The 12,522-nt window shown below is 37.2% G+C and overlaps 2 protein-coding genes and 1 long non-coding RNA gene across 6 annotated transcripts in view; 1 reads left to right on the forward strand and 2 right to left on the reverse strand.

Moving 5' to 3' along the window:
* LOC146471519 (uncharacterized) overlaps positions 1-12,522 on the reverse strand; it is a 104,778-nt gene that overhangs the window by 51,807 nt on the left and 40,449 nt on the right. The gene's annotated exons all lie outside the window — the stretch shown is intronic.
* On the reverse strand, positions 5,359-8,961 carry LOC146471522 (trafficking protein particle complex subunit 2-like). The gene is made up of 5 exons (XM_085119987.1): positions 8,729-8,961; positions 7,894-7,979; positions 7,268-7,329; positions 6,691-6,776; positions 5,359-6,238 (listed from the first exon to the last, which is right to left on the reverse strand). The coding sequence occupies exons 1-5, from the start codon at positions 8,846-8,848 to the stop codon at positions 6,140-6,142; spliced, it is 453 nt and encodes a 150-aa protein (XP_084976113.1). The 5' UTR covers positions 8,849-8,961; the 3' UTR covers positions 5,359-6,139.
* Positions 9,425-12,522, forward strand: part of LOC146471523 (uncharacterized) — a 47,261-nt gene continuing 44,163 nt past the window's right edge. For 2 of the 4 annotated variants that reach the window (XM_085119988.1, XM_085119991.1), the window contains exons 1-2: positions 9,425-9,576; positions 11,077-11,293. In XM_085119988.1, the coding sequence (XP_084976114.1) occupies positions 11,102-11,293 (192 nt within the window). In that variant the 5' untranslated portion in view covers positions 9,425-9,576; positions 11,077-11,101. Of the gene's footprint in view, positions 9,577-9,797; positions 9,942-11,076; positions 11,294-12,522 lie in introns of those variants that run through there. The other 2 variants (XM_085119990.1, XM_085119989.1) reach the window with 2 other exon arrangements.

The following is a 12,522-nucleotide window of genomic DNA, read 5'->3' on the forward strand; positions in this document are numbered from 1 at the left end:
CCTCCCAATCTTACAAGGGAAAAGCCATGGGAACGAGGTTGCCTAGCACCAGAAAGATCCTAGAAGGCGAAATATATTTTCATTTGGTCTACATGCAGAGATTTCGGTCGGGGTGGAGAAGGAAAAGAAGAAAAAAATATCGACCTTTAGCAGCTGAATCCCCGGCCGCCGCCATTTTTTTTTTGGTCCCTAGTACTAGGACCTTTCGAGCGAAGGTAGTATACGTGGCTCTAGGATCTTACTGGCGGTTGGACCTTCTTATATCTCAGCTAGGAAGTTTGCATCGCTAGAAAGATCCTAGCGCTAGGGCCAAGTACAACCTTTTGCATGTAAACTGAATACAGAAAACATATGGCGCTATGATAATCCACCTTCTAGGATCTTCTTAGTGCTAGGATCCGTCTTCCCTCCATGTAATTAAAAAACAACCCCTTAATATCCAACTCATATCGGATTCTCGAAGAGAGAGCAAACCAGAATTAATTTAAACCGATTTTTACCAGACAAGCAAAGAACTTGAAAAGACTGATAGCTGTTTGGTTCCACTTACTTAATTTCCATCCTGGGCATTCATACTCATTAATGGCTTCGTTGCACTGCTATTGAAACAAGTAATTTTTATTAAACAAAGCTGCATCGCTTTCAATTTTAAGCATGTCTTTCCGTTCTCAAAAGAAAATGGTGTAAAGGTCTTAAAGTCTGTAGAAATACCCTTTATATCTTCACCTGGCCATTTCCCACTAACGGCTGAACGCTATTTGAAAATCTGCTTTTAAATTTTATTTCACTGCCCAAGCGTTAAAATCATTCGCGTTTGGCTTAGATTGCAATTTATTTACGAAAGAAATATCACGGTATTGACAAAAAGGTCCATTTACTCTCCTGTAATCCTAGCTTGAGCTAAGATAAACTCTTTTTTGCTAGAGTGTGCGTAGGATAACAAGTTTTCAACTGAATTTGAGTTAATTACCGCGACATCTGTTTTACCAAAGTGTTTATCTAGCGATAAATTTAATTGAAATTTTTACAACAACTTTTTTTTATTCAACTGTGTTGACAATCCATGAAGCACGGCCTTTTTGTTGTCAGGAACATTCGACTTATTTTCAGACTTATTTCAATTAAACCATACATGTCATAAACAATATGATTACTTTTGACCTCTAATTTGAATTTACTTTAAATGTCTTTTAGCGTACGGTAATAATCTGTTGTGTTATGATGTGATTCTGCATTATTGAAGACCGACCCGAAAATGCTATGGGACCCATTTGGTGTTTTTAAGCACAATACTTTAATTTCCTTTTTAAGCGAGAGGTTCCTTTTAAAATAGATCTGTGATGTCATATTTTATGGTTACCTACATTCGGCAAATTTGTACAAGTAAAGTGTATTTCCCGCTGTTTTTTCTGACTATTTGCTGTGAAAACACAAATTAAAACTCCCATTTCCACAGAGTTTTCGTGCATTTTATATTAGCGACTGCTTTCTACACTAAGAAGCCGAAATTAGCTAGCTACCCGAGGCCCATTAATTCAAAGTACGATTAAGCTAATCCTGGTTTAGTATGAAATTTGATTCGAGTTTAGCCAGACGAATCAATAGAGATTTTTCAAAACGATTTTTATGTCGCGACATTTGCCTGTTAGACCAGCTAAAGATCGCTAAATGTGAGCTCCGTGATAAATTACTTTGGTAGGTCTCACGCAACCGAGAGTACTGAAATCACACAACTGTGTTGGATAAATCTGGCCACGGATGTGGCAGGTTTATTAAGGCTAAAACTAACAACACCGCAATAAATGTAAACGGTTAAACTTAATTAACAAACGTGGGGCGAAAAACAACGCCACTAACATATATTGACTAGTAGACAAAGAAACAGTAATAACCCGTTGGCTGGCGAAAGGGGAGGGGGCGGGAAAAAACTTGTCCTTGATATGAACACACTGATGGCCAAGGGAAGGAAGGACGCTTTTAACAAGGAATCTTGACTATAAACCTCGTCAGAACCGCCCTAACACCTCATTGGTTAGACTTGGTACCTAGGATCGATGACCTCAACGAATTATCACGCGCGCACCATGTCGCGACAAAAATAACATTGTGGGTTCCATAATGTTTGCTTTTATGGGGGCACTGGGGACTACTAATATTCTCTTAATCGCCAAAGATAAAACGATGAGAGATGTCAAATGATCCCTTTGGCAGAGAACGCGACGTTGAAATTAGCGCTTGACGTTAAATTGTTGTAAATGACTAAATTCTAAATTTTAGTTTGAAAAGTAGAAATAACATTCGAGTATGCTAACAATTAGATATGATTATCGTCTATTTTCACTTTTAAATTTCCCTTGCGCCGCTTTTTTGGATTTTGTGACGTCATATGGTTGCCGCTATTGTCCGTGGGGGGAAGTTCTCTTTTGTGCGAAACAACTGAGCAACCGTATTACGTCATGAAATCCAACATGGCGGCGCTCGGACATTTAAAAGCGAAAATGAGCGAAAGGGGAGGGGGCGGGAAAAAACTTGTCCTTGATATGAACACACTGATGGCCAAGGGAAGGAAGGACGCTTTTAACAAGGAATCTTGACTATAAACCTCGTCAGAACCGCCCTAACACCTCATTGGTTAGACTTAACGCAATCTTGGTACCTAGCATCGATGACCTCAACGAATTATCACGCGCGCACCATGTCGCGACAAAAATAACATTATGGGTTCCATAATGTTTGCTTTTATGGGGGCACTGGGGACTACTAATATTCTCTTAATCGCCAAAGATAAAACGATGAGAGACGTCAAAAGATCCCTTTGGCAGAGAACGCGACGTAGAAATTAGCGCTTGACGTTAAATTGTTGTAAATGACTAAATTCTAAATTTTAGTTTGAAAAGTAGAAATAACATTCGAGTATGCTAACAATTAGATAAGATTATCGTCTATTTTCACTTTTAAATTTCCCTCGCGCCGCCATTTTGGATTTTGTGACGTCATATGGTTGCCGCTATTGTCCGTAGGGGGAAGTTCTCTTTTGTGCGAAACAACTGAGCAACCGTATTACGTCATGAAATCCAACATGGCGGCGCCCGGACATTTAAAAGATAAAATGAGTGATAATCAAATCCTGTTTTGTTCGGCGACACAGAAATGTTATTTCCATGATTTCCAACAAAATGTAATTAAGATTGTAGTTTCAACAATTTAACGTTAACTTATTTCAACAGTGGAGGTTTCCTAAGGAACAAGCCAACGTGAACTTAGCATTAGAGACAAGATAAGGGTGCGTTAAGAGTGGGTGCTCAGGAATAGTGCTCCACGCGGGCACTTTTGTTGGTTCAATAAATCAATGCCGGCGTACGTGACCAGGAACCCATCCTCTTTATTCGTACTAATGGGATTTTCTAAGTGGACTGTATAGACTGAAGTTTGATATTTTATTTTACCCGTTTTAAAACTGCTCATTTTAAATGGTAAAGCTAAAGACGTTCTCAACCGACACTCAGCCTGTAAATGGTTCGTAAAATTCTTGAAATTTTGCTAAACTCCCCAGAATCGTTTCCTATCTAAAAGGTCGTTCTTATTAAAAAGTGTGTACTAAAGGAGATGCTCTTTACTCGGATAGGGGGCGCTTATCGGAATCAGGGCAATTCGCAATGAGGACGGGCGCTTATTGGAACAAGAGCCCTAAATCGAATCATTACAGTACACCTATTCACTGGATGTTGTCCTCAAGGTGTGAGGTGTGTCTCGAGTTCCCGGATGCTGGTACTTCCCCATATTAGCTATATGGGTATTTGTGGCGCCAAAGAGTTTGGTTTTTGAGCCGTTTTGGTTTAAAATAGGGTATGAATTTTAACCATTTTGGTCTGAAAGTCTGAAAACAGGTATGGATTTTACAAAAACGGGTATGGATTCTAGAGACCTGGGACGAGTTGCATAAAACTTAACGGCGGGCGTAAATGCTATCGTCAGACGTTAAAATAGTGAATGTGACTGGGGTGAAGGTCTGGCGTTAGCAGTTCGCCCGACGTTAAATTTTATGCAACTCACCCCAGGTCTGAATATTAGAGGCCAGGTCTGAAAAGGGTACCAGAAGATTACATATTTTGGTCTGAAATAGAGTCAGGGTTTGGGGAACCGAGCCACACACCCACACCAAAAATTCTGAGGAGTACCCCCCTCCCCCCGGGCTGAGTTATTCTCTTGTCAAACGGAACTTTCTCGGTGCAAAAGCATCAATAACTAAAACAACCGCAAGCTCGAACATTTCGCTGACGTTCGATCTCCCCCCAAAGAAAATATTAATGTAAACCGCCATGAGACTTGGTGATATGTGCGGCATTCGTTCGTTCGTTCGTTCGTCCGTCCATCCGTTCGTCCGTCCGTTCGTTCGTTCGTTCGTTCGTCCGTTCGTTCGTTCGTTCATTCATTCATTCAATAAACACAAAGGCGGTTTCTTGTCCAATTTTCGTCATTATTATTCATGTACTAGGACTTTCGCTAATTTGAAAAAAATTATATTTTCAGCCTGCATTAGTTTCGCCATCTATCCTATAGCTTTCGGATCCTATTGCGTTGAGTTTATTTGTTTGTCTGTTTGTACATGTCCGTTTGCTTGTTTGTTTTTGGGTGTGTGTTAAGGTTTTTTGCCGCTTCGTTGGGATTCAAACAACTAAATAAACTCCAGACCGTTTACATTCTCATTTACAAAGTAAAGCAAAGAAGAGAACGATAAACGATAATTATCATGGATAAAGATTTTTATTTTTCCTTTTCTGAAGCTTAAATTTTCATGAACTTGTAAACGAGAAATCATTTTGATGGTCTTCATTTGGACACGAAAAAGCGTGAATCACCAAGCGCTCAAAAAAAACAAAACAAATTATGTCTCTTTGAATTCTTTGAGCCAAATGACATCAAGACTTGCCTGACTACACAGGCGAGCTGATAGTAATAGGATTACCCTGCTAGCAGAGGTTTCTTTCTGGCAAGTGAAGTCTTTCAGTATGTACGAAGTCGTTCGCGTCTCTCGTATATATTTCGCGTAGTCGGCTTATATACTTCCCCGAGAGGAAGTAAACAAGCTGACTACGTGAAATACAAGAGACGCGAACGGCTTCGTACATGCTGAAAGATTTGCCAGAAAGAGACCTCTGCTAGCAGGGTAGCTTAGGACAATCAGACTGCACTTTTCAGCTAACCTGCCGGGGTTAAAAAATGGAAGTTTAACTAGCAAACATTGCCCCGATTGTTTCACTACTGTCCAATAAAAGGCACCTACGAACGAAGGCGCTCAGAGCAACAGCAACAAATATTTCAAGTCTCTCAATAATACCATCTCGACTACTCTTTGAATGTGGTATTTTGTAAACTACCTTTAATCATACCACTGTATGGTAAACGGCTTAGCTCAATGGAAAAGCACATGATTTGAATTTAAAAATTCCAAATTTTAAAGCTGATTCCTTTACAAGTGTTATTCAGACTGATGTTATTGACAAAGGTTAAAAAAACAAGGTCAACAACTTAACAATTTACACCCCTCCCCCTTACCATGCAATATGCCTGACAATAGGAGTTTTACTCATGTGAGAGCCAGCGAGCCATGCAAGTCACAGTACATGCCATGCAACTCATAGGAGCCAAAGATAAATTTTTGAAAATGCTCAAACGTATGTCATTGTACATACATGTAATATGGATATTGTTGTAAAATAGAAATATTACATTACGTAGAGCTATACGATCCTTTCTGATGAGTTTTGTTCACTTACAAATGCCCCTGAGTTAGTCTGGTCATAACACATTTGAAAACAGAACATTTTGTGATTGATCTCAATATAAAGCGATTTGGGGTTTTTCACCTTTTGAAGACAGGTCAAATAAATCTCCAACCAAGGGTGTGTTTGAAACTTTGGCATCCAATGAGTGCCATTGTTGATCCTTAGCCTTTTAGTGCTTTCATTTTCATAACCTTTTCTCTTACGTAGACATTTAAAACAATCAGCCTTGAACAGCATTTTCTTTGTCAGAATTATGGATTGTTTCCTTATATCTTCCTGCTTGCTCGCTCGCATGACTTGCATGGCTTGCTGGCTTACACATTAGGCAGACCCTGACAATGGCATCCCACTGCTCAAGGTAATAGATGCTTCTTTGCTGCGACCTGAACTTTCCTCTCAAAGTTGGGCGACTCAATCTTACTGTTCATGTCATAAAATGGGTTCATGATTACCTAAAATTAAAAAAAAAAAAAAAAAGCAAAATGATGACATGGACAACATAAGCTTTTTGGGCAAAAATTCTATGAGAGATAAGATTTTTGATGAAATTATTGTAACGTATTATCTGTTGGCAAAGCTAATAAAATAAAACAAATAAAATAAAAATACTTGAAGGACAAAATCAGGCAATTCCCACTTGGGTGCAATCCAGGTACATTTTGCTTTAGGACAGTAATAATTTTATTCTGACATTCATAAAAAAGAACTCATTCAAATGCAACTGACCTGATAATGACATTTATCAATATCACTAATAACATTCATACTATCCAATAACTTGGATATGATACATACACTGTCTTGTTGTTGATACTCAAATCATGGTTACTGATAGCCAATCAGATAAATTAAAAGGATTTTGTTATAGTTATATGTCAGTGAGATTAAATGAATATAAGGTTACCTTGATATATATTTCATAGACTTCAGTGAAGAAATTCTTGATCCCGTCATCATTTCTCACATCGTGTAACATCATAAATCTCTTACTTTAAAACAGTTAAGGTAAAAAAAATATAAAAGCAACATTATTTTACTAAAAACAATGGTAGGTTTCAAAACTCCCACAGTTACTGTTCCTGGAGTTAAAATAAAACAAAATTTCCTGGGGGAGCATGCCGGACCCCCCTAGAAGCTTGCGCCTTCCGCACTCGTTGTTTCGGAAATCGGTCACCGTTTTTCCTAGATCCACGCCTGACTTGGGAGAAAAAATATTTCTTTTTTCTGAATATACCTGTGTCCTATTGTTGTTTTTTACTTTCTAGTTTAGGGGGAACTTTTGAGTGACACAGAAGGGGATTATTTTTGTTTTGAAAACATCAGAGATTAAGTTTGACACAAATACCACATGTACAAAATAGTCCAGACTCCAGACAGATCTGAATATAAATTATATAGGAGCAGGCTCAGATTACAGGTACACTGTATTATAACAACGTTTTTGCAATCTTGACTAAATTACAAAAATCCAGAAAGGATATCAGAGGCTGTAACGAAAGCAGACACAAACCATTCATTGAACTTGTCAACATGCTTTAAATACCTGTTTTGATAAAATTGAAGTGCTGAAGTTAGTAAACACATTAATCAATATCTCAATATTCAAACAAACTTTGCATGAACTTTTGAACTCACTATTCAAACAAAATGCCTCACTGTTCTTAGCTGCCTTCCTGGGCCCAGTTGTTCAAAGCCCGATTAAGATAATCCTAATCAATTAAGACTCTTAAAAAAGATTTTTGTTCCTCAGTTTTGACTTAAACTTTTCTATACCGCAAGCTTAGGAATAGCTTTTAAAAACATTTTTAGTAAGCGAGATCAAAAACCTCGATAATTTTTAATCGGGGATTAGCTGTTACCTGTATCGGCTTTCCAACAACTGGGCCCTGATCCAGTAAATGATAATGATGATGATGTGGCTCAAATTTAAAGTTAGGCTGACTAACAATTCATATTTAATTGATGCTGATTCCACAGGAGTTTTATACTAGAGCTAAATTAGTCAGGCTTATTTCAATGCATAACAAAACCAAAAAGTCAAAGCCAATAAATTTTTGCAAAAAAAAAAATATATTAAATTCATTTCATTTCATGTAAAGACACTTACATGCCAGTTGTAGTCCACATGGTTTCATCAACAAGATCCAAAGCAGCATGTGCAATAAATTGGTTGAGATGTCTGTGATCATCTCTCTAAAGATTCAAAGTTTGTTTAGTCACAAAAGTTGGTTGTTAAGTTACATGACTAATTAAAAGCTTTACGACAGAATTTAATCAATCACTTTTAGGAAAATCTCAGAGTTCACCAATTTGAAAAAGGTAACAGCATTTAAAAAAGTACTTGGAAAGTTGCTCATTGGGCAAAAAAAGATACATTGCCTTTGAGTTGAACAGACTTCTGCTTAATAAATATCCTTAGAAATATTCCACTGAAAATCTATTCCTTGTGTGACAATAATGGTTACAAAAATTGATGATGATGACGACTAAAATAATAATTTAATAATAATAATGATATGTATACCCAATACATACTTTTTTGTTTTATGCATTAAAAATATTAAAGCTTAAAAGCTCATGAATGCAATCATGTGTAAACAAAATTTAACAATGAAAAGAACAATAATTGTATTGTCTGATATAATCATTATATCAGACAGATGTACTTGAGAATGGATAACTATGAATTCTTAAAAAAATGTATAAAAATCAAACAAACTCAATTTAAAATCAAAATCATAATGAACCCAGGCAATTATTATCTCAAATTAATCAACCTAGCTATTGGTTTGGATTAACTGATAATTTCTGCGTTCTAGATAGTGCATTCGATTCGAAAGAAAAATGACCAAAAATATATCAGCTATTTCAGAATCCAAAATAAAGTGCGTAATGTTTAAAATTCAAGTTCAAACTTAAACTGGTAATATATAGCTTACAACCTTGTAATTTTGGTCCCGACCCTGCGAGGAATCCATAGTTTTCAACGGTGGATTGAACTCCATTTCAAAGACTGGATTGTCGTGGTGACCAACGATAGCAAAGTAGTAATTCCCCAACATTTTAGTGTTGCAGGTTTAAACAGTAGTTTGATAAAACCTAAATTATCGAGAGGGAAATAATTTCCTCTCCCTCCATAACATTTCAATGCAAATTTCTCCCAGGCGTTAATCTAATACCGAGGAAACTGGGGAGAGATATAACAGTTTTGCCCCAGTCTTTTCTCCAAATTCAAGATGGCTTCCGGCAATCCGGCTTGCCAATGCCAAGAGCTTAGCTTTTTTACATTATGTATTTGTTTTCTCGTATTTTTTCTATAAAAAAGGTAAAAAAATAAACAAATAAATCTAGATCAGTGCTTGTAAGTCTTGAAATGTTACCCTTTCAAAATTAATGTGGCCTATAAATGGACAAATTCAGGTTAGTTCTTTGAAATTTTATTAAATTCCATAATGGAAAGAAACTAGATTATGTAAAATTGGATTTACATCGATTCTCTTATAAATACTTATAGAAATTCTGAAAAAGCCGGCCATGTTCCTCACCCGCTGTGGTGCCCTAGGCATTCTGGGATTTCATCCCAATTACTTATCCGATTTTTCCATCCCACGCTTCATTGCGCGCTTATTTTTCCGCCAATGGCTTGCGCTGGAAGGAACCTTGTGGCGCGTAGAGAAATTTGTGCAAAAACTTGAAGTTCAATTTGCAAAGTTTGGGGGCAAATTATGGCTTAAAAGTCCATCGACTAAGAGAAAATCAAGGCTTTGGAACATCGTGAACAACCCTTCAGGTAAGAGGAATTGTTTCTTGTGTAACTGGTGGAGAATTGTCATGTTTTGGGAGTGTGAGGTTAGAAAGCTTCTAGTTTCCAAGCACTCGTAAACATTAATCCCGGTGATTATGTGCATCAGTGTGCATTCAATTGGGTTGTTAAAGCAGTTGCTTTATAAGATTGGCTGTTTTAAATCTAATTCCGTACTTTCCTTCATATCTGCTCTCTGCTTCTCATAGCTGTGGCGAAATCTTTGCTTGCAAAAGAAAAAAAAAGTAGTTCATACAGGAAATCCTTCGACTTGAATTGCAAGTCGCATCGGACAGCAATACATTTTGTCAACCAATGACCCATTTTCACTGCTCTAATCACAATTCGAAAAAGTAATTTTGCTAGGGTTTTCTTCTAACTGAATTTAAATAGCTGCAGTGGGCTGGCTATATAATTTATTTACTGGCTTGCAAACCTTGAAATTTTTTACTGCCTCATTTATATAAGCTTCCGTACGTAAGCTTATATGTATTTGCTTATAAGTTACGTTGTCCAAACGCTTTTTTGTTTTTATTTTCCGTTACTAGTTAGTGCTTAATTAAAAAATGTAAGATTACAACCACCTTATATTTCATATTTCTAACTGACTTACAAAATTAATGTAGAGCTTTAATCTACACAAGGGCAGGCTAGAAAAAAATATCAAACCCTGAAAGTTTCTCTATAGTTAAAAACAAAGGTAGGTTTCAAAACTCCCACAGTTACTGTTCCTGCCCCTCACAATTCTGGTTAACTTAAGGTCACTTTACATGCTACGATCTGTTAGCCTGACATGTACAGCATCGGAGCATGAATCTTACGTGTATTTTGACACCTGCTTTACGGCCAGTTTGGGAAGTGAAAGTTGATTTGATAAAGAAAATCTGTTGCAGTGCAGTGGAACAGAGTTTCACCAAGTCAGACAACCACTCTGAAAGAAACTGCCATGTCAACCAAAATCACGTGTCAAAATACATGCACACTTACAATTTGTGCTTCAATACTGTCAGGCCAAAATTGGCACAATACGTTGTGCCTGGTGAATAAAATTTAATGATAGATGTATTTTTAAAGCCAGTGACACAGGTATACTTGAGAAAAAGAAAGTCCGAGTGCTCCTATCAGGAGTCGAACCCATGACCTTCCGATTGCTAGTTCAGATGTTCTACCACTGAGCTACAGGAGACTCATAGGAGCTAGGTCACCATTAAACCACATGTAGGTTCTTGTGTTGGGGGCAGTAGGATTTTTTTCTTTTTTCTAGTATACCTGTGTTACTGACTAAAAAATACATATGTTTTATCCTAAATAATAGTTGTAAGTTTAGCCTGCCTAGATTTGCTCTCACTACCTTCGGGCCAGCCTCTTTCACTTCTTTTTTCTTGCTAGAGTTTTGAATAAACTTTGAAACTTTGAATTTGAATCTGTCAAAATTTGTTACACCTTTTCTTTGGTCTTGGTGTGATTGATAACTCTTGTTTTTTCAAGGTTTTAGGTAGTTTCACATTAAGCCATGGCTGGAAGAACTCCACCAGATGATGCAGGCAGGCCATCTCTACCATTAAGAGGACCATTCTCAGAGCCAAGGTCTCAGAGATGGGCTGCCCAACAGTACCCTGCAAGTCTGGATACAGATTTAAGTTTGGTTGCTGAGTTACGCCGCTCTGAAGAGCAGGCTGAACAGAGATCCTTACCAAACAACCTGGTAAAATATATTATGACTTGTTCTCATAGTTTACTTTGACATATGTTCTGATTACTTAAGGACGGTGCCTACTATTGTTACTGCGCATACGTTCTGCACTGCCCGCGAGATACTCGGGTTTCCTATGGGTGGTTCCTACTAATACAGGAATATTTTTGTGCGGTTTAAAACTATACGGAGAAAACAGAACTTACCTAATGCCTTTGGTATCTCAAAAGAAAATTGGGGGTAACCATGGATTTTTCAGAGAAAATTAAGCTTCAATTTAGGAAAAAACCCCATACATTGCTTTATATTTTGGCGCTTTTTAGAGATATTGTTGCTTAATTATCTCTGAAAAATGCGTGGTTACCCCCAATTTTCTTTTTGGATTCCAATAGGCCTTGCTAAGATCTGCTTTTCCCGTATAGTCATAAACTGCACAAAAATACTTCGGTATTAGTAGGCACCGTCCTTAAGGTATAAAAAAATTTTAATAGGAATTTCTTGGCACAACTTTGTCTAGTTACGCTACCTATTAAAATATGAACTACATGTACTTGCCTGGACAAATATTAATGAATGTTCATTACTGAAAAATTGCACAATTTCAAAATTTGAACACATAAAAATCAAGGTAAAACATTTCTTTTGTAACAAATACCAAGGCTGTGCTGTAAGGAAAATTGAAGGGAGCCCAGTGCTCCAAAATTGTAAAATCTAGGGTGCCCAGCATATGATTTGTATGAGAAAAAATAAGATTTTCTAATCGCCCGAGAGCAAAAGTTAGTCGCCAGGGGCCAGGGGCCACTGTCCCTACAAGTTGGAAACATTGAAAATGTGCCATATAGACTTAAAGAGAAGGCATAAATATTGCAACAGTTCAGCAAATGACTCTCTGTTTATGGTCATGAGCATGTTTTATAATAAGGTATGTCATAAAACGCAGCTGTCACAAATTTGTAACCATTGTCCAGCTGTTGGGTGGCAATTGTTATTCTTTATGCAGAGCCAGGTATAACAATCAAAATTACAATGTGTTTTTAGAGATAAAAGTCTTTTTTTTTTTACTACATTGCAAATTTCTCAGGGTGTTGTATGGGTCATGGAAGACATAGAAAGTCAGAATTTAAAGGGGAAGTATCATGGGGTTTTTTATACCTTTTGTTAAAAATGATGAAGTAAGACCTTTAATCACTTGCCAAATAATCCTAGAATGACAAGAGGACCGAAATCAACTCAATTCATGA

Source organism: Pavona decussata, unplaced genomic scaffold (assembly GCF_977016875.1).
Source record: "Pavona decussata unplaced genomic scaffold, jaPavDecu1.1 SCAFFOLD_102, whole genome shotgun sequence".
Lineage (NCBI taxonomy): Eukaryota > Metazoa > Cnidaria > Anthozoa > Scleractinia > Agariciidae > Pavona > Pavona decussata.

Coding starts and splice junctions, on each gene's coding strand:
- LOC146471522 (XM_085119987.1), bottom strand. CDS start 8,848: ATGTTGGGGAATTACTACTTTGCTATCGTTGGTCACCACGACAATCCA. Junction 7,330..7,893: donor ATGTGGACTACAACTGGCAT/GTAAGTGTCTTT, acceptor TTATCAAAACAG/GTATTTAAAGCATGTTGACA. Junction 6,777..7,267: donor TGCTTTCGTTACAGCCTCTG/ATATCCTTTCTG, acceptor AACTGTTTTAAA/GTAAGAGATTTATGATGTTA.